At 44.1% G+C, this 25,572-nt stretch overlaps 2 protein-coding genes across 10 annotated transcripts in view; one reads left to right on the forward strand and one right to left on the reverse strand.

Annotated features, from left to right (window-relative positions):
- LOC135899961 (acetylcholinesterase-like) overlaps window positions 1-25,572 on the forward strand; it is a 478,426-nt gene that overhangs the window by 370,648 nt on the left and 82,206 nt on the right. The window lies entirely within an intron of this gene.
- LOC135899955 (acetylcholinesterase-1-like) lies at window positions 1,024-17,161 on the reverse strand. Its single transcript, XM_065429346.2, has 4 exons — window positions 15,577-17,161; window positions 11,542-11,775; window positions 6,189-6,335; window positions 1,024-4,328 (listed from the first exon to the last, which is right to left on the reverse strand). Exons 1-4 carry the CDS (start codon window positions 16,917-16,919, stop codon window positions 4,139-4,141), a joined length of 1,914 nt encoding a protein of 637 aa, XP_065285418.1. The 5' UTR covers window positions 16,920-17,161; the 3' UTR covers window positions 1,024-4,138.

Genomic DNA, 25,572 nt, shown 5'->3' on the forward strand with positions numbered 1-25,572 from the left:
CCATACTAGGAATAGAGAAAAATGTAACTCAAATGAAAAAAAAACGTTATCTCGAAATGGGATAAGACTGAAAGGCAGGCTAGATGATTTGGCTTCATTGTGAAAAGTTTTTCGCACACTGAACGAAGACAACAAGAAAAGGACACAGAGACCAGCGCAGACTTCAACATCGTCTATAACGAAAGCATCCTCTTTCCCATAACTCACGTTCCTTGAGATGATCTTTGCCAAGGCGAGCCTGTCTGGCATCTGTAGTGAAGTTTCCACGCAGAAGTTGGGGCCTAACCTCAGGATATTTTTCTGCTCTTCTTCCACTGGTGTGTCTCCTAGAACCAGAAGCTTTGCTGGCTTAGCTTCTTTCCTCTCTTTGTTAGGCAAAAACGCCCACGCTTGACGCCACAACACTCCTGTTAGGTTCATTGCTAGTTGTTAAGTTCATTGTACCACGTGTGTTACGATTGTGCAATGATATCATGTGTGGTACAATTCTGAAATGAACTTACCAGAAGTGTTGTGGCGTCAAGTATGGGCGTTTTTGCCTAAGAAAGAGAGGAAAGAATCTGAGCCAGGAAAGCTCCTGGTTCTCGGAGTCGCACCAGTGGAAGAAGAGCAGAAAGATACCCTCAGGTTAGGTCCCAAGTTTTGCGGGGAACCTTCACTACAGATGCCGAGCAGGCTCCCATTGGCAAGGAGCCTCTCAAGGAACGTGAGTTATGCAAAAGAGGATGCTTTCGTTATAGACAGTGTCGAAGCCTGCGCTGGCCTTTGTGCATCTTTCCCGTTGTTTTCGTTCAGTGCGTGCAAAACCTTCCACAATGGTAGAATGCGTCCACGCATCGTTCACAGAAAGTTTACGGAGCACATGTACAAGTTAGATCTCATAGTCCGGAGAAAGTTCATAACAACCACAGTGCGAAACTCATATATTTATGGAGGTTATAATATGTTGATGAGTCTGTTTCGACTGCAACCGGGCAGGATATTGCAACACTTGAATTAACCTTCTTTGAAAAACATAATATATAACCTTCAAGACAACGTTAGTTTATTAATGAAAATTCGTCTGAAGTCTGCAAAATTATGAGGCATACAAGGCCAATAACAAAAGGAGGTACATATTTGCTTGCGAACAGCGACAATGTGTGCGTCGTCGGTGTCAGAATTACGTGCGAGAATTCAACGCAGATGGAAGTGAAGAGCCTTGCAGAGTATTTGATCATTTATTTTCAAAGGCACACATTTTAGGCGCGTTTTAGTTAGGTCACAGATAAAACCAACATGTTGAAGGAACTCTTACATATTATGGGCAACGTCACTAATAGCTAGACAGTGCCCGCACGACACTGACGCGCTAAGTCCTTTCACCGCTACGCTGATGTTTGCGCTGGCGCTGTGTAGGTGCAACACAGGAGGGCGGCTTCGGTTTTGCGTGCTCGCTTGGTCACACACGGCTGATGCGGCGTAGTAGTGTGTTTCATACAGAACTTCAGGTCTTCGTGGATGAACTCAAGCGTAGAATGGCTCTGCACACAAGCTCAAGTGACATTTTGTTCCCTCGAGGACTCTAGATATTCATGAGGGAGGTATTTCGGCTATTCCTCAATTTTCTTCGCGACAATGTGGTAAACCGCGAATGATGAACCGTGCAGATGGTCTAGCATGGTGAAGTGGGAAGGATTACGCACGGTGTGTTGCGCCCCAGTTCAAATCCTTCCTCGTTGTTAGCCTTTCCTGCTTGTGTTACGGCCGGCATCAACCTCTACCGCACGTGATAAGTGGCACTCGGCCTGGTCAAATAACGCGAGCTTTTGCAAGCGTAAGTTCGCCGGCAGTAAGCAACAACCCTCTTCCTCCTCATGAACGAACTGTTGCGATATTGCAATGTCTCCTGCCCGCAGGAAATGGAAAAGTGCAGTTTTCGATATTTCTAAGTGTGACTACATTGGTAAAATATTCTAGAAAAATTTGGTATGGAATCTACAAGTTCAACTTAAAGTGTGTTATCGCTTTTCGGTGGTGAGCAGGGGCGCTATAACGTAAAACTATTCCAAACTTTTCTATTCTAATTCTGCAATCAGCCCTCCGTGATTGGTCAAAAACTTTTTTTGACCACCCCCACTTCATCTTTCTGTCACATGCCGCCACGAAAACCGTGATAGCTCCCCATCTGATATGATGTTTACACAGTGATTATGAATGATTGGACCAAACAAAAAAAAGTAGTTATTTTTTATTCGGTGCCTTTTCGCTGTTAGACCTCGGCTATTGGTCAAAAGCTTTAGGGTTTCACCAACTTCGCCAGCCGTCACGCGGCGTCACAAAACCGCGAAAACTTACCGCGTCAAAGTGACGAGTACGCGTTAAAGATGCATTAATATGGCGAACAAAACTGATTTTTTTTTTCTGAATAGCGGCAGGCTGCTCCGTTCCGAAACGAATACAAGATGGCTGCCGCCGATCGCTCAGGCACTGGCTACTCGCTCCTGCCGGAGAGCATGGGTTTCTTTGCGTGTAATAAAACTTTTTGCTTGGCCATGTAACGTTTGCGAGCACCTTCGGCACGTTTACGAACTCGTTCTGCCAACTCTTCTTTGCTGAGGATCCGTTTTAGCGTGATTCCTAAGGTTCCGTTGCATGCCGCTGCGATTGTCGACTAGCCACCACAAGCTACGTTAGGGAAAGCGGACCAATCGCAGACGCCGGCACCACCCTGTTCATCTGATTACCGATTTTCAGTGCAGTGGCTCGGCCCCATCGAATCCCTCCCCACTTGAGCGTGCTCCTCGCCTCTTGTGAGCCAATTAGATTAGAACTCAGTGTAGGTAATGTTATTCGTTTTTCAAGTAAACAAATGTGACATCCTATGAACGAGGAGAGCGTTTGATTGGTCTGTTGAGACAACCCTGCGGGTGACCGCCCGATGCTTTCGTCGGTGGTTACGCAAATTTGACGTCAGTAGACTGGAATAAAAACATATCGGAATAGTTTTATGTTATAGGGCCCCAGACTTCTCATGCAGCCACCGCTAACGTCACCGCCAGCGCCTCGATGCCTACAGGGAAAGCACACTGCTGATAACTTTCAAGAAATAGCTCCTTGCATATCGATTCCAGCAGATGTACAGAGTACACACGCGTTGCAGGTTGGTGTCGCCGCGTATAGCAACTAAGGAACCCAGCGATGCTTTAAAAATTCGAATGTGGGTCATATCTGCCGGATCTCCTGCGCATACTAGGAGCAGGCCAAGGTTAAGGCAAGCACTGAGGGAAGAAGGGAAAGCTGAGAACACCACCTACGTATACTGCATCAGTCAACCATAGCGTAAAATTTACGGCATCTTCCGACGCGCAAACGTCCCTAAAAAGTTGTTTCTATATACTGCATGGTTATGGGCCCTTTAAACAAACGCGCTGATTTCTTAACTAAATTTCCTCGTCGTAAACTGAACGCGTCTTATAACGGACGCTTTATTAGAACACTGACCTGTAGATTTCTATCCCTGTCCTGCCTAGCTCTGTTCCAGAAGTGAACATTTACTTGCTGGCTGTGGCTTTTCGCTGCGCGGAACTACCTGAGGGCAACAAAGCCAGCTGTCGTTTTCTTTTCAGCTCGTCTGTAAGAAGTATTCTTCCGACATGATTTTTTTGGTGCTGAAACTAGGGCAGTGCTTCGAAATGATCCATTTAGTTTCTAATTCTTCTTTTATGTGTGTAGAATAAAACTGATTGTTAAAAATTTGGCTGATGTTTTCTTCAGAACGACGACATTCAGATTTCTCCGAGGACCGCGTCACAATGGGTTAACGTAGGAAAGCGTTTGTGGAACTTTTGCATACATGGAAACCGTCCATGCATATTCCACAAGCTCGTGTTCATTATAATAAAAACTTAGAGTGCTAAAAACACAAAGGACGTAAAAGAAGAAACACACACCGCATGCACTCACTCACTACTCAGTGTTTTTAGCACTCTAACTTTTTATTATAATGCATTACCAGCTAGCCCACCTATCCTTCCTTTTGCTCGCGTTCATTGTCGACCTTTTTCACTGCAGTGCACTTCCTGCTGCAGAGCTGTTATAATTTTTCTGTTGTCCTTCACACAAACTTTCATACTAGCACACAATAGATGCACTTGTGTCACATATACAACATTGTTGCAAACAGGTGTCGCATGGCTACCATGAGGCAGCATGCTGTGAGTGCTGCAGCAACGTTGTTGGTCTTTCGGTTCGCACCACTCGCCACGGCTGGGGTGATCGGTTTGCCGCTCGAGGCGGCATTTCCAGAAGAAGCAATCCTGAGAGGAGGCTTCTTTCCAGCGCCTTTCCTGCAAGGGAAGCACAGATAATGTATGTAAGGGTAATTTTCCGTAGCATTGTAAAGAAACATGTTGTCGTCAGCGTTCAGGTAGAGGAAAACCACCGCTCTATGCTGCGCTCATCATGAACGAAAAACTGCTTAATATGCGCGGCCGAGGCGAAGAAGCCGGAGTGGCCACAAATCGGCGCCATGCTCGAGCTTAAAACTCCAGAAATAAAAACATTGTTCTGTGGTATAAACAAAGCTATTGACGTTTTTCTTAACTTGAATTTGCGGCAGCCGCACGGATTAAAACACATCAGAGTGTGCTCCTCGTGTACTTTCGCCTTTGTAATTATTAAAGACAATGGCTCACGTGCCCATTCGTAAAACATCGTAGCACCTGTCGCATGCCTGACCAGCTCTGACACACAGTCTGCAAAAACCGGACTATGTGGCCTGCCATGTCCTCCTCTGTAGATTCTGCCGCAAATCTCTTTACAAGGTGATGAACGCAATCATGAATGTCATACCTCTTCACGAAATCACTGCGACGTGCAGCCATTGGACAGCCGCGTGTACGCCTATGGGCGTTGTGCGAGACATAAGTTCGTGATGTCATTTTCCAGTGTGTATACAATAAAATTTACGGCGAAATCAAATGCTCTTGGAACAAATTCTCCCCACCAGATGTCGGTATTATTTTGTCATGCGAACAGAGCAGGCTAAGACTTTATACAAGATGTTTTAGTGTTCGCGCTTCATTCCAGTCCAGTACGAAAGTACTTAAATATATCGTCCAAGTGTTGAAGCTTGGGCGAGTTGGTAACGGTTCATTTCCATAGTGTTCGGAGCGCTTACATACTGTGGACATAAGGAAGAGTAAAACAGCGCTCTTTCATTCTCTGCGTGTTGCCTATTTTCACAATTTGTGGGCGCTATGAACACCATGGAAATTGACATAACGCCACATTGTTTGTAGAAAGCTCCTATGCCACTGCTTTCCTAACGAAAGGCATGACCATGCTGTGCACCAGTCCTCAGTCCGCACTGGCTCGCACATTCAGTGGAGCCGCCCTCCTTAATATCTCGTGCTTTCTTTTGTTTGTATTTTCTTTCCTTTGGGGAGGGGGGGGGGGGGAGAGACAATGAGGATGATGCGCACGTGCCGCCACTGAGCTGGACGACAGCTGCCGCTCCTGAGGTGGCTTCCAGATTTATCATGAAGGCGCTTCGTTGTAGGTGTAATGTAGCACTCATCAAGAATACTAAACGAAACGTGTTTGTGGCAAGAAATTGAAAGCTTTGAACAACCATTGGCGCACAGTATCGAAGTGGAAATGAGTTCATGCGGTGCTCACATAGCCAAGTTCAGACGGCAAGCTTAGGATGGTGAAATAATGCAACTTTTAGTTTCGTTATTATTTCGTTGCGCAACCCACAGCCCGTATGTAGGGTTGTGCTTATTGTGCTAATATACAGATCGAGTTAATAGTATGCTTATTATGTTTGTATAGCTCGCACTTTGAAGTAGTCGGCTTCTATTGGTGATGCCGCCTATGCACTATCGCGTGTACTTTAGGAACACACACACACACACACACACACACACACACACACACACACACACACACACACACACACACACACATATATATATATATATATATATATATATATATATATATATATATATATATATATATATATATATATATATATATATATATATATATATATATATATATATATATATATATATATATATATAATCACAGCTGCAATCAAGCCACTTGAACGAGGCAACTTATCGCCAACTGACAAAATCTTCCCGGATCACTACTGTTCTGCAATGGAGCGCCGCAAAACCTGGATGCCTACCACTCACCTGATCATGAAAGGCCTGTAGAGCTCGCATTTGTCCTGCGATTCGTCAAGCGTTATGGTGTAGTTGAAGGGCATGAGCTGAACGATGTCTTGTCTTGTTTTCGTATAGCTTGGCCACTCGTCGTCTCTAAGAGGTATCAATGGTTTTCTGTAGGATAGGGACAGCGGTCAGTTTTAGTTTGTATTCTTAAATCGTTTATCTATAAAAATGTCCAACAATTATAAAGGAAATGATAAAATAAATCAATAAATAGAAATACTCTTGTGTGAATCGGCCACTGCGTACCCTAAGAACAGTTATTAGTGCCATCGGGGTATGCTGATTTTCTCACTTTTTTTCTTTTTTTTTCATTTTTACGACAAATATGTATGGCGTAAATGGGACCAACTGCGGTCGAACAAAAAATGACTCAGCCTGGCACCAATAATTTGACAAAGTTCAAGTCTCCATATTTTTGTGAACCTCGGCCACATGTGGACATACACACAAAACATACATCTCGGCCACAAACCAGGGTATTTGCCGGTACGAAATGTCGGGGCTGATAGTTCGCACTGTTTTGACGGGTATGTCAACCCTGACACGTATTTCCATTACAATGAATCGAGCAAAAAACGGCTTTGGAATTTATTTATTTATTTATTTATTTATTTATTTATTTATTTATTTATTTATTTATTTATTTATTTATTTATTTATTTGCATTACCTTACAGCGTCGTCTATCTCAGTAAGACGTTTCATAAGGAAGAACACTAAGTACAAAAATCTACAGTACTTCTGAGCACAGATCACTGGTATGAATCCCGGTCATGGTGGCCGCATTACAAAAGGGACATAATGCAGTAATGGGCGTGTACCTATCCTTGAGCACACGCTAAAGGCATAAGAACTGAAATCAGTGTGAATTGGTGCGGATTCAATATTAGCTGGAGCTCAAAAAGAAAAACAGCGGACAAGAACGAACTGAAGCGCTGTGCGTTCACTTCATTCTTGTCCGTTGTCATTTTTTTCACACTGTAGTTAGTAATAAATACAGGCTAATTAACTAGAGATGGTAAAAAATAACTTCGAGCCTTCCACTGCAATGAGGAAAAGAACACAGTGAAGCGGAACAATAAGGTTTAAAAAAATGGTGCGTCCTTCTTTAAAGTTATTCGGTTGTATCATGAAAGTTAAACATGTGTTCTAGAACCAGTGGGCAGTTTTGCTGCACATTCACAAATACAGCTCTATAAATGTGCAGCGGAACGAATAAATTAGTCCAATAAAACATACAGACACAAGAAATGGTGACGAAAATGTACAGCCACTCCAGCACACGCCAAAGAGGACGAAAGCTTCCGCGCTCAAGAGAGATTCAATAATTTACTTCACATTTTCATTCGAAGGTGCTGTTGCTTCTTATTACTTGTTTTCTCCCAACAAAGTCGAGTGCCTTAATTAACTATATCTTAATTAACTGCGCCTTAATTAATTTCGCCTTGGTCGTGGGTGGCACCATCGATTTTGGTGCCATAACGCCGGACGGTCAATTTTCCGGTAACGCCGAAACGGATTTTTCGACCTATGAGACACTTAGGGTTTTTGCCTTAAAACGAGCGCTACTCACAACTGTTTAATGGCCGGGAAGGATTCTTCACATGCATCCTCTTGTCACGCATGCACGAGCGGAACAATATGAACGGGCACGTGTACAGCAAAGGTGGTTGCGCAAGAAGTCGGTGTGTAAGTAAGCCGTCTATCGCACTGCTTCATTTGGAGTTCGACTTCTTGCGCAACCGCTTTCGATGTACACGCACCCGTTCGTATTGTTCCGCATGTGCATGCGTGACAAGAGGATGCATGTGAAGAATCCTTCCCTGCCATTAAACAGTTGTGAGTGTTCTCTCTATAAACAAGAGTTCTCTCTATAAAATAACATAGTGGGCAACCTCCTCTATTTTTGCATCACCCACCCCTAATACTCCACATGGGGTAATACCCAGCAAGGGGTCTTTAAGGTAATAAAATAAAAGGAAAAAATGAAAGTAGCCCTTGTTTTTGTCTCCCTTCCTTGAGTCTGTGTCTTTTACTTTGCTAATTTACTTGTTCGCTTATGTAAAACTAACCCAACAAGTTATTTTTCCAGAATACATAAATAGGCAGGCTTTTATTATTCACAGGTTAGCTCGAAGAGTAAAGCAGTGGCAGCGGTAGGAAGCACGTGAATCCCGTGGTGCTGCCCATCATAAACAGCATCCAGGCGGGTACCAGGCGTCACAGGTGTATCCGTCGCGCTGATCACTCCGTATGTGGCGAGAGTGCGCCGTTAGAGCGCTGGCGGCATCATACGCTCGCCCATACGCATGTTCGAACATGCTCATGATTATGTTACGCTGAGTATGACACTGGCAAAAGCAATATAACAAGGAAGGGAAGAAGGACGCCGAGGGACGAACACGGATGAACACTAGTTATCGCTTCGTCCGTCTGCGCCATTGTTCCTTTCTTTGTTATGTTGTTTCTGTCAGTGTCATAACCAGCGCAACATAATCATGAGCGTGCAGGAACCAGCCCCTTTCATTGCTTTAAATGTCTGAGGTTAAGCGGCCGACTGTTGTCATCTACCGGGAACGCCGACTGAGTCTGACACCAAGACACTTCCAAGCACTGCCATTTCTACTACCTTTCTAGATGTTCATCGTGCGGGCATGTGATCCATAAAATTACTCAATGGCAAAATAAGTGATACCCAAATATCGTCAATGCCACAAATAACTGTCACCTTAGAACAATAGCTTAAATGGAGCAATCATTTCTAATTGTTTTATGCCTACTTTCATAACCATTAGGTAGGCACAAAACGACAAATTACGAAGGCATTGACACTTCAAGGTTCTGCCACGGTGTAAGGGATCTTTGTTACACCATGGACATTACTAATTTTCATAACCTTCTAGGTTTCTTGTATGCCGGGCATATTGTATACGAAATTGCTCATTGATGAAGTAAATGATAGCTGTAAATATTCATATTAAAGCAAATACAAGTCTTGAAGAGCACCTATTACTTTACTAAAATAAAATTTTCAGACATTTTTGTACCTGCTTTCCAAATCATTATTTAGATAAGGTACAGCCATCTCGCTTATTTGCGCGATGATGATCGCCTGACACCTGTGCACCAGACAGTTTTTCATCCGCTAAGCACGTCGCAACCTGTTTCGGTAACGACGTCATCGGGAAAATTCTTTTAAAGAGCCCTGTAACGCAATCTAAAGAACTCGAGCAATACACATGCACCCAATCTGCAGGGGAATTCCAGTGAAAGATTACCGCCTATCTTCTGGACCTTCATGGAAATCGTATTCTCATGGAATGGCTCTTGCATTCCGCCTATGTCGACCCATCATTGGTTAACAGATGAATATGTTTTGGTGCTGGTGGACATCTTGCGCTATAAACTGCCTCGTGTGCTCGTCGCGACATTCAACCGAACAATGTTATAATGCGTAGCATTCCTTGGCTAGATGACCGTGGTCGTTTCTCGCTCTGCTCCGTTCGGCCCTCTGTTTCGTGTCCCAAAAGGCCCGTACCGTCATGGATTGGATGGGTGAATTTCTGGGAAAGCACAGGATCCGTGCGCTTGCCACCACCTACATGTGGGCGCACGAACCTACGACGCGATATTTTGTCAGCCATCATGGGAGTGACGGTTATTATTTTTTTTTGTACATATAATTTGTCTAAACGTCTTCAATTCTGGCTTCAAACGGCTATGTGAGCGCATCACCTTAAAGTTCTGTTTTATAAACAATTCCATAAACACCATTAAAATTGTCCGTTGCCAGAATTCGAACACAGTAGACAAGCCCGGTATCGAAACTATTGCGCCATGGACCCATGCATCGCCAAGCAGCCTAGAAGCACCCTTACGGATTTCTCGCAGTCAAGCGAGCGCGTTGAGATGCCTAAAGCGTGTCTAAATTTGGCCTTAGCGAAGCGTAGTTAGAGCCATCGGGGTTATAACGTAAGCGATCGAGGTCTTGCGCCGGAAGGAATGCGCGGAAAACGCAAGCAAAAAGAGAATTGCGTCTGCAACAACAGGAAGAAGCTTCTGAAGCGGACGCTTTGGAACGCACGCGAGCCTGTCGGCGGGCAAATTATGCGAGAAAGGAAGCACTACGACCACATTTCTTTCATTTGCCAAACGCAATATTGGTGTTAAAAACGAGCTTACTGGGGAGATCGTCAAGGTGTGCGTGCTATTCTTTGTAATTGCTTATCTTTAAAATACGGCAGTTTTTGTTTCAAGGGTAGAGAATAGGCTTGACCCGTAATCATTACAAAGAATGCTACGCACCATATGACAACTCCCCGGTGGGAAGTTTTCTATATGCGAAAGTGGCAAATGGTCCAATGAGCGAAAGAGCCGGCGCCTGTCGTTAGTTGCAGCGAAACGGCTGGTTAATTCCCATTAGCTGCGACGCCACGTCACAAGTGCGCCTCCACCGAGCAGAGAAGGTGAAAGGGTCCAACAGAGGCACGTTGGCACGCCAAGTGTTGCCCGATGTGAGAGGGCATCGCCGTGAATCCACATCACCCTTGCTCTTCCCGTCGGAAGCCGGCGCGTGGTCCGCATCTCTCTCACTCTCATCCTCACTGGGCTCAGCTGCTGTGTGCGCATGCCGGCTCTGGTGGTCGTCGTTGCTTCCTCGATCTCCAGTCACTCAAGTCGTCTGTCGCATGTTGCATTGGCATCGCAGGTTGCTGCTGCTTGCTGGCTCGCGCCGCCGCAGAAGCATAAAACTCGTATCGTAACTCACAGCATAGGACTCGAATGACCGCTCGGCGGCGTTCAATTTGGCATTAATGCTTGCGCATTCGCGACTCATAAAAAGTGCTTAGGTATTACCGTATTTTTTTTTGAACTTCTAATAATAGCATTTACACCCGGCGACAAAAGTATGCAAACCACGGGATCTCCGAATACGTTCAATTCCCGATCAGCCTGTAGCAGTAGCAGGTAAAACTGTATACGACAGTGTTGTTAGCATATTCTAGTCGAGGCCCGAAATGCAAATAGTAGACAGCGTTGTGAGGTTGCAAAGTTATTCAGCTTTTTCTCAGATCTCGTAACCCGGAATGTTTTGTCGTCGGGTGCACATATGGTCTGTGTGGTTGAGTGAGTTGTTGTTGTCCCACGAATTGAAAAGAATAGATATTCATCGGGCTCAACATATATTACTTTAGCAAATATCGACTTAATACAAACGTTTTCTTTCGGTGCCCGCTGTTCCACGCTGGAGTGGCGCTCTCATTACCTGAGTTGCAATCAAAACACAGAGTTCCAGTACAAAAACTCACACTTACCCTGTAGACACGAACGATCCCCACACTTCCATCAGTTGTCGCATAAATGCCGTCTCATTGGTGGTGTAACTCCTTCCCAGAAAGCCCCTGGGAAGGCTGTCTGTAGCGATGCTGGCTCTTGTTGGATCGGTAGAAAAGATCAAACTTCCCAAAGCAAACGGTAGTTCTTCAGAGTGCACCACACCGAAATATTTTGGGAATATGCTGTAGGACGGCCTGTAGGTAAACAAGTACCTGCAGGAGCAGATAAGCTTTAGTTACATGGTGCGGGGAAAAATGCACAGTGGAAATGCGTCGAGAACAGCCCCGCAATAACACCGGGAAGGTTTTATGAGAAACCATTTCATAAGCAGTGCTGTTTACTTCGATAATGTCTAGGAAATTAAGTTATTCTAGCTATTTCATATGATATTATTCGTGCAAACGGAGCGCAAGTCCACTGTCTGATGCTAATGTTATCATAACACCACGCTCCGCGCTAAACCTGACACGAACGGTACGTACGAGTGCACTTTAGCACACTATGACGTGGTGCTTTCAGAATGTTTAGATGCTATTAAAGTGTTGCTCTTGTTGGCCACGGCACCAATCATTTCTTCAAACAGAAAAATCTATGACCTAATTCCATTAATGCGCGTTGGTGTGTCGTGGTGGGGACATTCCAGAAGAATGTGATATGGGTATTCGTCAACAAAGCCACAATCACACTGAGGAATTCCAGCGCGGCAAATTCTGTATGAAAGGCGCTTTGTATAGGCGGCGCCCAGTCGTAAGCACAAAATAAGGTTTTCTATTTTTCTATCTAAACGTAATGAATCGTTAAATTCAGTAAGCGGATCAACATAATATAGGAACTCTTGGAATGCTGGTGAAACCACATCTTTGTACAGCAGCATTGTTGGCCATTCATTATTAAGCCTATGGAACACTGTTTAAAAGATTTCTTATTTATGCGAAAAACCATATTGTGATATTACTGCGGTTAGCTTCGTTGTTTGAGTGTTTATTTAGTATGCGACACCGTTGTTCTGATTATTGCTTTAAGAACATCTTTGTAAACCCCTATTGTTGGTTTAACTTGTATGTTACAACGGAACTTTGTTGTAACTATCTTGTATATTGTAACAGGCTGTAGTTGCAAGTGTATTTTGTATATACCACATATTCAAGAGCCAAGGAATAGCTTGAGTCGTATATGTGCGTCAGCGTCTTCTTATAACATGTCAATAAAAAAAAAACGAACGCTGGCATCACCTCAAGAGTACCTGCCACGTAAGCTTGAAGCAGCGCCACATACCAAGCGCATGCAGAGCCTCCTCAGTGGTGTCCTCTTCAGATAGAGGCAAGCACGTACCTAGGATTTTATTTTTTTCGGAGGGGGCGCAACCCAAGGTAACTTCTATGGAAATGAGGGGGGGTGGGAGTACTTTTACTAGTACAAATGGGAATAACGTCCACCATTCGCCATAAAAACGCGTAAGCTCCCAAAAGAGATATGCATTAAGGTGTATTTTACAGGTACGCCTGTGCGAGACACCTCTCCTCTACTTGGCAAACAAGGAACTAGGCCAAATAGACTTGCGCAGGACAGAAGCGCAGGAAGAACACTGCCAAGAACAAGAAGCCCAAAGGGTTAAAAATGATTACTTTAGTAGAATAGAACTTAAAAAAACAGCAGTTTGCAACCAAGGCACACAACCCGCGCGGAGTTGAGTTACTTCGCCAGCCAATCACAGACGCCAACAAAATCGTCGTCCTGCGGCCTTTTCAAAATGGTGTCGTACTTGATACCTCCGGAGCGTCTGCTGTCCTTGAAGAGTCTTTTCATCTGCGGGCGCAATAAGGTGTGCAATAGGCGTGGACAACGTGTATGAAGTCTGAGCATTTACCTTTTGAAAAGTCTGTGGTGCCGTTCATTTCACTTCTGTACCCGTTTTACTCATGAAACTTCAGTGCGAACTGAAGGGAAACTTGGCAATAAATAGTTGCAGCAAAGCAAGCATGTTATTTCAGTTAAATAAGGAATTAGGCTTTCGCCATTTCACTATAATAGGCGACGGACAAGGAATAAAACTACGCACTAATAATTGTATTATTGTGGTTACCGCTTTATTTGGGTAACAGGAAAAGTTTGAAGTACGAATTATTCGCAGCCTCGCGAAGGAACAGTGGCTGGCGGTTATGAGGGTGTGGGTGGAGCTTCACTTCAGACTTAATTTGTATCCTACTATAGTAACGTTTTTTGTATTAGCTCTGGAAGAATTATGCAGAAATATGTATTTGTGGAACAATGACAGTTCTTTTGAATCCCTCGTTTATGCTCTACCAAGTACCACAACCGACCCGTATTATTATTAGGGAAGTTACGTAACGATGCGTGGCTGTCAGTCCCATACAACCGCGAAGGGCGCATGACGTTGCGATTAAAGACTGACTACGCCCACGGTGGAAGGTTAGAAAAAGACCTACATAAGCACAGCAGAGAAGTGGCTACGTCAGGAGGCTCGAATGATAACTGTAGAAGCATCCTTCAAAACAAACGGAATTGTTCTCCACTTCCTTTTTCTGCTCTACTTCTTTTTTAAATAAAAAAAATGTTGATCCATAAATATGTTTATAAACAATGGTTAAATGTGATAGTTTTCGCTTTTCCTTCCTGCTTGGTTGTTGCCTTGGCTCTCTCCCATACTCGATCGCCTAATTTCTCAACTCCTTGCGACTCTTGTTTTTAGTTGGCAATTTTGCACGAGAAGAGCTCTACAATTAGGGAAAAACCAGACGAGTTAAGGGGTGACGGTCATATTGCCTATGAGTTAGAGGGTTGTGGCAGGGTTTGATGATAGCCGCTGTCTCGCATTATTTTATTTTCCAACTTGTCTAAACGATGTCACGGGTAATGGTTACACTCGAGGAAATAATGAAGCAAAAGGAAAAGTTAAACGCAGTTGGCGTTTCCTCTGGCCGCAACTCGTTCCCCGTGCATACAAACCAGCGGACCACGAACCGAATCTATTTCCTGGTCCCTGGGTCGTTGTATTAGCGTTCATGTACTCTCTCACTCTTCCTAGAACTCACGCACTGACTACCTTTAAGGTGCATAATTATGTACAAGCACAACCAGCAACTGGCTCGAGCTATGCGTTGCACTCATGACGCAAGGAAAGGTTACATCTCGCGCCAGCTGCAATTTCGCAAAGTACTTTGAAGGTAGGAGTTCCTTTTTTTTTTTTTTCAGATACAGCGCAGATACAATTAAACCATCTAATTTCTAGCGTTTACCGCGCCAAAACTACAATATGATTATGAGACAAGCTGAAGTGAGGGACTCCGGTTTAATTTTGACCAGCTGTGGTTCTTTAACGTGATCCGAAATTTAAGTACACGAGTGTTTTTGAATTTCACGGCCATCGAAATACGGTCGCGACTGCCGGGATCCAATGTGCGCCCTCGAGCTCAGCTGAGAAACGTCGTAGCCACTTGGCTACCGCGACGGTTTACGCCAGGAAAGAAATAAAAAATACGCAAAAAATAAAATAGAGATGTTCTCTATTTTTAACTTTAGGTTTACTTTCCCGCTACTTCTGTTATCTTGCTTCCTGCTGCTGTGGGTGACCGCATATTTTTTTTTTCTCGTACACATTTTTTTCCTCCTTTCTTTTCAAATATTGCGCCCCATCATTAACCCATATTTTGATGTGTCAGCGGCGCGTTTGACACCCCAAATCTGATACAGACCTGGCAGCTAATTTTGTTTCCATGTGGCTAAACAATTGTACTGAAACCGGCGTACGCAATCTTACTTTTTATTTCGTTTCTTTTTTTCTCTTTTAATTTGTGTATTCCTGCAGAGCACAGCTCCCAGAGATCGAACAAGCTATTGCATCATCTTTGTCTCAGCCACAAGAATAAACGAATAGCCCATGGCTATCATAATTTTGCGAAGAGCTTCCTTTATGCCTTCTTCTTTTTGATATCTGCCTTGGTAACTGCTCTTACGAGAAATATATTGCCCACTTCATGGTGAAAGCACAGTACCTGTATGAAGGTAGTCCTTGAAGCGCTGTGAGCTCAGTGAAAAGGTGCGTCGGGCACTTGAAGACGATGTCGCCCATCATTTCGGAAAGGAGCTGTACGACTTCCAGGTCATTGTGCTTTACCTCGTAACCACCAAAGTAGGCCTTTGTCATTCTTCTCCCAGTTACCAGTGGCACGTCGGCAAAAAGCGACAACATGGCCGTAATGGTCGCCCGATAATCCACCTTAAGGTTGTCCCGGAGGTCATGGTGGTACTTGAGAACGTAGTGTAGGAAACCCGTGCCTTCGTTCAGGTTGCTGCCGGTGAACACCTCCTTGACGTGGATGTTTTTCCAGGTGTCGATCGCTAGAGGGTCGTACGGGAAGAATTCATCACCTTCCTGCGGCGAGAAGATACGCTGTCCTAAAGTCAAACGGAGCAGCGCCCTGATTATTTTGCGGGCATTCAGCTTCTTCAGACACTTTATCGTCTTAGGAAGGTCCAGGTCCTTCTTCTTCGCCTCGCCGTTATGACAGCCGAGAAAACGTGATACGTCATAGAACTTGTCAGGACTATAGTAAGTTGATCCAGCAAGAAGTGTAAGAGGCGTTCCGCTCTGCATAATGATTCGCTTGATGAGCCCTTTGGTCGAAGGCGACGCAGCCAGTAGTCCGGCGGAGATGCCCCCTGCACTGTGACCCGCCACCGTGACCTCATTAGGGTCGCCACCGAAGTAAGCGATGTTCTCGTTGACCCATTTGAGAAAGAGCACTTGATCCCACATGCCCATGTTTCCAGGCAGGTCGGCCGTCTCCGTTGTCAGGAAGCCGAAGAAATTGAGTCTGTAGTTAAAACTCACTGTTATGATGTTGGAACTCACAGCCAAGTTGCTGAGATCGTAAAGAAACAGTGAGGAGTCCCCGAACTGAAACCCGCCACCATGTATGAACACCATAACTGGAAGCTTGGCATCGCACGTTTCTGTGTCGTTGGGGCAGCTACGCGTCGGTCGCCAAACGTTGTAGTACAGACAGTCCTCGCTGGAATGCGTGTAGTCGAGCACAATGTCCTCGTAGATTGGAAAGTCACTCTGCATGCATGGTGCAGGTTTGCTGCTTGCGTTGTACTTGCCTTTCCAGGGCTTGGCTGGTAGCGGCCTTTCGAAGCGAAGGTTACCCACTGGGGGCGTGGCGTAGGGAATACCGAGAAAAGAGTCCACTTTTTCGCTACCCGCATTCAATTGGATGCCTTCGACGAGTCCGTAATTTGTTTTGACCACAGGACGTTCACGGGCATCGACGCAGCAGAGTTGAAAAATACCCACAACGAAAAGCACGAACATTCCGTTGGAGATAGGTCCCATTGTCAACGATACGCTCCTTTCTTTCACCCTACCGAACGCAAGTAAGCAGCACACACCAAGCGTGAGAGGACCAACATACACACTCCTTGTATTATATGGAAGCTGCACTTAACACGAGCTTTGACTAGTGCAGTCGCATGCCCCACATGCAGCGGCACACACTAGGCTCTCGTTGCACAGCATGAAACTGTCGTGCTTAGCTCCGGTGAGCGGACCCGAGACGGGAGGAGGAGGTGAAGCCGTAATTGCCCTATCTCATCCAACCGATGCAATGTTCTTAAACTGGTTCAGCGGCCCTCTGTGTCCTTCCGCAATGGCGCGATGGGGAAGCGCGATGGCAAGTGTCCCAAAGTTAGTGATCTAGAGGCCGAGAAAAGACGCCAGTGCTAATCTGACATCATCGGCCTTGCGAGGCTGGGCAACGTATACAAAGCGCAATGCGCCGAATGCCTCGTAGGTGCATAGCGGGCACGAGATCGATTTTAGAGGACAACTCTTACATCGTAAACGTAAGCATCAAAGCTTAACTACTACACACGCTTTGGTCAGAAGTAACAGACGCAAAGTTAGCTTTATGATGCCGTCACCGTACGCCGTAACGATGCTACCTGTGCAGGATGACGCTGCTATAAGTGCCTATTAAAAGCTACATTTCCAGAGGGTGATCGAGGCACAGATGCAATACTTAAAGTCAGCAAACCTAAACAAATGGCTTTAGGCTTAATTAGTGTTTTTTGTGCTACAGATTACGTGTTGTGTGTGATTATTGTGACCGGCTTGATCGTACGTCTATGCGCTTGTACTCCGTGTCTATCTCTTTCTCAGTTTAACTTTTCTTTCTACACCCTCCTGCACCCTGTCTGAGTGCAGGGTAGCGGGCTTCTTTTCTACAGTTACTCTTCTTTCCTACCTTTCTTCTCTCTCTCTCTCTCTTCTCTCTCTCTCTCTCTCTCGTCTCTCTATATCTCCAGGGTGCCAAAATTTCTCGAAAAGGTAAGAACTCTTAATTGCTTGAAGTGAAAGTGAGAATTCTGAACTAGTACATCGCTGTGAACGTGGCAATAAAGAGGAAAGCGAAACTATTTATAAGTAATGTGGCTGTGCTCTAGAATTCAAAGGTGCACGCTAATTGAAGCATCGACGCGGCCAGGAATAATTAATTTCGACAAGGGTCGACTAACATTGTACAAGGAGCCAACAGATTAAACGAAATATTTACCCATTTTCGTGTACAACCTAGGGTTCTTCACCGTGTGATAGCTGATATGCTGCAACTTTCATAAGCCTATATTCAAGTTGGACGTTAGTCACACGTTCAAAGCAAGAGAGAGGAACGTCACACATGAGTTTCGGCGCTCGTCTGTGCTTCGCCGCAGCCGCAAGACCATGGTTCGCCGATTTTCAACTACCGGGCCTTTCTGATGGTTTTCCATCATAGCAAAAACCCCGTTGACATTGCTCAAACTCAATGACAGAATGAAAACATACTTTTTCCTGCACTAAAGATAGGGACTGAGAGCGCACAGCAAAATGAAAGGCAGATTAACGTGTAGAAATTTCCATAAGCAAACTTCAAGCACGCACAGCTGCAGGGACACAATATCGCAGGGAGGTTGCGTTGCGCGTTTCTTTGTGCTCTGCTAGGTGGTGTATCTGCACCTGCTGAAGAAATAGTGCATCTGACTTAATTTTCGTGGACTGGAATGCGCTGCGAGCGTTTTCCTCTAGCTTTCTAGCTTTCTTTTGTCTGCAGTTATGCGCGCTTCTACTTAGCCTTAAACCATTAGACGCGTGCGCCTCCGTAAGAACCGAGGCGAATTCGGATGTTCTCAGTATCCCTGCGATTTTCAGCGAAGCTAGGGTTTCTAACTTTCTTGAGCCACTAGTATGATGAGGCGTACTGTTACGGCTGTTTGAAGGAAACTGCTCCGACACCACCATGTGCAAGAGGGAGTACTATGTCATTTTTCCATATAGACTTTCTTGTGGTATGTAGGAAAAAAACATGGCCCCGCCGTACAAGCTATATTGGTGCTACCGATATAAGGAAGCAGACATCAGCGACATCAGGCATCAGTATTAGTTTATTAGCGAAAACAAGGCTTCCGCGTTAGGACATTTTGCCACTAAAATGAGTGGAGTCATGCTACGGATGGCGCTCGCAGAGAAGACGTGTTTCATTTAATCAATTGGGAACTCAGCTGAGGCAGTGCAGTTACTTGTATTCTTATTGTTAAAGCAGGCCTTCATTATACTATTTCCTTGTTGCCCGCCTTTTAAGATGAATATTTTGAATGATTTAAATACCTGCAATATGCATTTTTTAGCTACAACATGAGCATTTGTTCCAGTGCATTCGTAGCATTGTGGCATGAAGTAACCTAAAGAAATAAGAGGGCCTTCTATGGCCTTTGTTTATATTCATGCTAAGGAACCTAATTGCTAAAGAGAGGGATAAGATAACCGAGCAAGATTGTACGGTGACGAAAGGCGCTCCTACGTCGTCAGTCTCATTATACGAGACAGGGCAACGTTAAGCACAAATGAGGAGTCTTGCGTTGATAGGAATTCCGCGTGGCTCCCAGTTAAGTCTTAGTGAATTTACAGTTACTCTCTTAGCTGCAGATGGTTTGCGTGTAATGTTGTAGTCGCAGTTAAAATGTAGAGCTCGATATCGTAACACATGCGCTCAGTTTCATTGGACGTTCACTCTGTAGACGACATGATATGGTTCGAATAAGATTATTTTGCGAACGGGACACTGTATGCCGACAATTATTTTTCTGGCAAGAAAAACGCAATGAAAAAGACATGTCTTTCCTTGTGCGTAAAAGAAATGAACTAACAAACATTCTGTAGGTAACTAAATAGTTGCATAACACATTACTTGCTGTATACCCTCTCTACGCCGTAATCATTTCCAAGTTTACCGAAATTTTAAAAAATCGCCTGTGGCCGTTAGCACAATTCGTTTCTTGAGCTGGTTTATTCGAAAAGGGAGGCACTAATAGTACGAGAAATCGAGACGCATGTTCAACTAACAAAACAACATACTTAACTTCTCAATTATTTTACTGCACAAATTGCAGTTTATTAACTGTAGCCCGTGAGCTGGCAAGACGCATTCACTTGAAATAAATATCCAGGATTACACCATTACCATTTGTTGGGCGTGTTGATAAACTGACTTGGAAAGTATATTTAATGCCAGCGAACAAAGACAAAAGAAAAAAGACACCACAATGGGCTAGCGCATTGTGGTGTCGTCTTCCTTCTGTCTTTGTTCGCTGGCGTTAAATATGCTTTCGAAGTCAGGATTACACCAGTTTCGACATGTTATTTCCCCATGTTTGCGACGGAATACATGGGCGTCCCAGCTTTTTTTTTTTTGTGTGTGTGTGCGTAAGTGCATAAAGGAATGTTTTGTTAAAAAAGGTAACTACACTAGTGTATTTTACGGAGAGTTTGATGGCGCATTCAAAAATTGAAAATCTCTGCCTGTGTACTGTACTGCCAAGTTGATAAAGGGAGCAGGACCTCTGTCAAGCTTACTAGCTTTTAGTGCTGTCTCCATATCTGTCCAAGAGAAAAATAAAGACTTAATTGAATTGAATATATTCAAACTGGTGTCAATGTGAAAATTCTTTCCAAGTGAACGCGCCTTGGAAACATACCGGCTGCAATTCTTAAGTTCTAGTAGGGACCGTAAAGTAATCGAGAAGCTAGTTAGTGCATTTTTCAGATTAGTTGAATATGTGTTTCGATTTCTCATGCAAGTAATGTCCGCCCCTGTTACTAATCCAGCTCAAGGGCTTAAATTATGTTATCTGCAACGTGTGATCTTTTTTAATTCCGGAAAACACAATGATGATCACCCCGTATGTGTCATTAGGTAGATGCTGCATTATCACATTGTATTTTTCCTAACATTTATTTTAAATAATGCGCAAAGGCTGCGCACCAGTTTGCAACATTCAAGTGAAGTAGCAACAGGGAAGTTGGTGTGATAACATTAAAGACTACCTGCCGTATATAACCCTAGCATGGACAAAAGCAGTTGCTCATGAAGCGAGGAAGCAGTAAGTGTCTTGATTTTCTCACTTGAATTTTGAACTAAGACATATTCTTTGTGGTGGACAGATCAAAATATATTTTATGAGGCTATTGTATCGCCTTTGATACCGGTTGGCTACTCCGTTATCCATGATAATGGGCCTGGCCTGGATAATATACTTCACCCAGAAGTGTCTGGATGGCCAGCAAAGCTCGACGAATGAAGACACTGCTCGCTAATAACACCCTCGCATGGCCAATATACAGTCTACGATGGGAACTCGAAACAAGCGGGGAGCATTATATGGACACTTTTTTCTCTCCAAAATGATTCCCTCCGACAAATATAGGCTGTCTTCCTAAATCATTCAGATTATGCGTTGTATACTTGCATACTATTTTGAAAACGTTAGCCATAACTCTCCAAGACTTTGTCGCATCCATTGATTAGCGCTCCATCTCGAGAGAAGAATGAACGTGACAGGTTTTAGCCCGCTCTTTGCTTCACCTATAAGGATTGTGTGCTTAAAGGTGCACGCCAGTTCGGCCACCTGAAAGGTCAAACTAGCAAAGAAATTTCACCAAACAAAAACAAATAAGTAATTGTCATGTTAAGGGACAAAAGGAGCAAACTAATTTATATCTGATTTGATTTGATTTGATTTATTGATTTCCATTTACACACACACATGTACAGAGGAGTGGTAAATGGAGGTAGATGAGGGAAAAAAGCCGCACAGACGCGGCTTGAGGTAACCCCACCCCCTTAGGTACAATATGGCTGCATGGGGTTACACATCAAGCGCCATATAAATTACATTTATCTAGTGGCCATAAAACATTGCAATTATATAATATATGAAAGAACAGTGAAATGTTTCCACAATAACAATGCAAAACACACTGCGGCATTGAAATAAATAAATGATATACACTTGGTAACAGACAAAAAAAGAGGAACATAACACACATTATTAATCCTTAGCAAGCGTGCTCTGAAGTGAAAGCAACAGAGTTTCAAATTCTGACAGTGATAAATCCTGTAAATTGAAGCCTGCTCTGTCGTATAAATTCAGTAATCTTGGAAGGTTGTTACACAACATTTGACAACCGTAGTTAGTTCTAGAGCGCGGAACCTTCCAGACTTCAGGTGTACGAGTTGAATAACAGTATGAATTGATGGATAGATTTGCAAGTTCTACAAGTAAAGTATTGTTACGTTTGGTATTAAAGTTATACTCGCGTAATAGTCTGCAGTTATAGATTTTATGGACTGTTCTACAACAAGCGAATGGGAAATCTCCTAATTGACACCGCGGTGGAACAATCCCAAAGTGTTTCTAAGGACCTCTTCCCATGTGTTCGTACCTATAAAACAAAACAAAATCCTTATAATAGTGAAAATTGGGCACGTTGACAGGTGACATGGCAGTACAGGTACGGCAGTACAGGCAGTACGATCTGGTCTGAACACCGGCGCTTTGATGTCAAAGCAGCTCCTAAGCTTTCTTTTTCGGTGGGAAAATGTCCACTGCAGAAGGTTATGTATCCAGCGCGTCGTAATTATTTGACGTCAAGGTTCGTATGATATTGTCAAACATTTCTTAGGATCGAGCTATCAAGGCCCACGTTACGCAATGCCCACCCGAAGCAACAGTATTTGAACATATGGCACTTGTATTACGTGGAGGAAGATTACTGTAATCCGGTGCATCAAGCATTGCTGCATGATGTGACTTCAATGGTACATGCAAATGGGGGATAGTTTACCCGTAACATCTCTGTGTTTAAAACACCCGATGTCAGCCTTCTGGGGCTGTGGTTTTACTTTTGGGGCGATGAGTGTACGGCTGTGCAATGTACATTTAACCTCAGTGTGGCATAAAATACGGGCCCTCGCTGCAGTGGTGATGGGGGGTCACTTGGCAAACGTACAACCTGCGTCTGCTCTGAGGGTAGTCTCTGGCAGCGATATAGTCGCAGATTATCGTAGCCACACTGCTCGAAGCGGGTGCAAGGTCCCTTCTGTGAGTCGCAGTTTTTGGCAGAGGCAATGGAAGAACGCGAATTTGCCTGTCGGTGCCAGCGCGCGCCCCAACCTATGCCGACCGCCAGGCGATAAAGTATTCGCAAGCGAGATAGTTATCATAGTGCTCCATGGTTTGTGGCGCTGGCCCTGTCTCTAGAGCATGGCGTTGAATGTAGAAAGACGTCCATGCGCACGAATTCTCTGATGAAACGCAATAGATTCAGATGGGCAATCATTTCTTTGATATTAGCGAATTCAGAAGCAAGGACAGTACGCATTTTAAATATTTAGCCGACGTGCATCTTGAAGGAAAGAAAACAGAGAATTCGTGCGCTTGATCTAGGCCATCGAGGCCGTTGCTCATTGCCAAATCCTCTAAATCCGACCATCCCACTGTACGTAGGCTGGGAAGGAGAAAATGTGAGCTGCACTTGGTAGCGTCCCATGCTTGAAAGAATGATGACATTAAACACCCAGCAAATTGTTTTCTCGGGATGACCATACGAAGATTCAGTTATCCTCGTTTCAATTTTTTACAGGCATTCGCACCCTACGTTCCCCAAGCAGCTGATACCTTGTATATTTGTTCCGACGCACGTCTACCTTGATGTATCACTGGAAACACGGTCTCCTCTTTCTGTTTTCCCTTTATTGTGCTCTTTCATGCCTCTGCTCACAGCGTTCAATCCGCGTCCTTTCAGCACTTCGATTGTGCGTCCACTCATGCACTGATTTGCATAATGCCATTCAAAGTATGGCAACGTAACCATACTAAAGCATTTGACGCGAATGCTGTATGGCTATATGTATTAGCGTGCCATCGTTTTTTTTTTTTTGCGTATCCGCCGCGATATCCCAAAGGAAGGTGGGTGCACACAAGATCGGTGACTGTGAACTGCATGTTTATTCGGGAAAAACAAATGTATAATGTTCACTGAACAATCTCACAAAAAAAAATTCCGGTAAATATAAGAGGCTATGCATGCGCGGTAGGGCCTACCCTATACACCAACGCGGGAAATCGGAATCTAAACTTTGTTCTGGTAAAAAAAAGAAACATGTGCGAAAAAGAAGACAAGAAAACATAAGAACATCGAAAGATCTATGCAGGAGCGATACAAGCTAAACAAAAGGTGTGCTTTCTCTAAACGCTTTTATGTTGACCAACATTTTTTTTGTGAAGTTGCTCAGTGCATATACAATAGTTTTTCACAAATAAAAATGCATTTGAGAGCAAGCGCTCGCATGCATATCCCAACCTTTCTTCGTCGTCATCGTCATCAGTTACGTTGGCTGAACGTGATGCACTTCATCAGCTAGGTAGAATTCCCCGTTTTACAACCTATTCAATACTTACGGTGACTAAGCATGTAGCGCCCATCGCGTTTACAATAAATGTGGCTGTACGGTATATTGCTGACGAATACGTACCTGAAATCGGGTAACAGAGTGAATATAAATACAAATACAGTGATTTCCCGTAGACGCACACAAATAGTTGTTTTTTGGTGAAATTAGGTCAATTTCGTTCGCTTGACGACTTGCTGGTGTAGCTGGCAAACTCTGCCAATGTGCCCATTGTCCAGGTTCTTGGACAATTGCAAAGGTCGTTACAGCTGTAACGGTAGATGGCGGAGCGATATAAGTGAGCACAATTCATGGTTATGTAATAACCCCCCCCCATTTGTGTAATTAGTCGTAACACCTATTTCTGGTAACGAGGGTCACACTTTGGAATGAGGGACATAAAAGAAATAAAGACACTTTTCCAATTTATCGTACTAGGGTTTGGTAACACTGTTAGTATCAAGCGCTGAATTAGTGTCGTCTGTAACACTTCTATGGACCATGTCACTCAAATTCCCGCGTTAGCCATTAGATTTTAGAAAACCGTTAAACATGGCAGCTCCATTGTCGATCTGCACCAAGCAGGAAAAGAGGGCAGTGATTCGCTTTTTGTTTGCAGAAGGTGTTAAACCTGGGGAAATTATTCGTCGAGTGGAAGCGCAGTATGGTGACAGTTGTTTATCGCGAAGCAAGATCGACGAATGGATGGAGCATTTCAAACAGGAAAGAATTCTTTATGTGAGGACAGATCCGGCAGGCCATCGACGTCAACGACTGGGGACAATTTGGAAATCATTGAGGGTGTGGTGATGGAAAACAGACGAATAACAGTGGACGAAATCGCCAATACTTGACATATCAGTCATGGTTCAGCGTAATCCATCTTACATGACAGGCTAAATTTTCGGAAAGTGTGTGCAAGGTGGGTCCCGAAAAAATTGTGAGCGCAGCATAAGGCACAAAGGTTGGACATCTCTCGTAAGCATTTGGCCCGTTATCTTGGCGAGGGAGATGGATTTCTACAACAACTTGTTACTGTAGATGAAACTTGGGTACATCATCACGAACCGGAAAGTAAGGCTGCGAGCATGGTTTGGAAACACTCATCATCTCAAGAAGTTAAGAAATTTGAACTTCAACCATCTGCTGGTAAGATTCTGCTAACACTATTCTGGGACATGGAAGCTGTGGTAGCCGTTCATTTCACCCCAAGACTGTGAGCAG

Source organism: Dermacentor albipictus, chromosome 4 (genome assembly GCF_038994185.2).
Source record: "Dermacentor albipictus isolate Rhodes 1998 colony chromosome 4, USDA_Dalb.pri_finalv2, whole genome shotgun sequence".
Lineage (NCBI taxonomy): Eukaryota > Metazoa > Arthropoda > Arachnida > Ixodida > Ixodidae > Dermacentor > Dermacentor albipictus.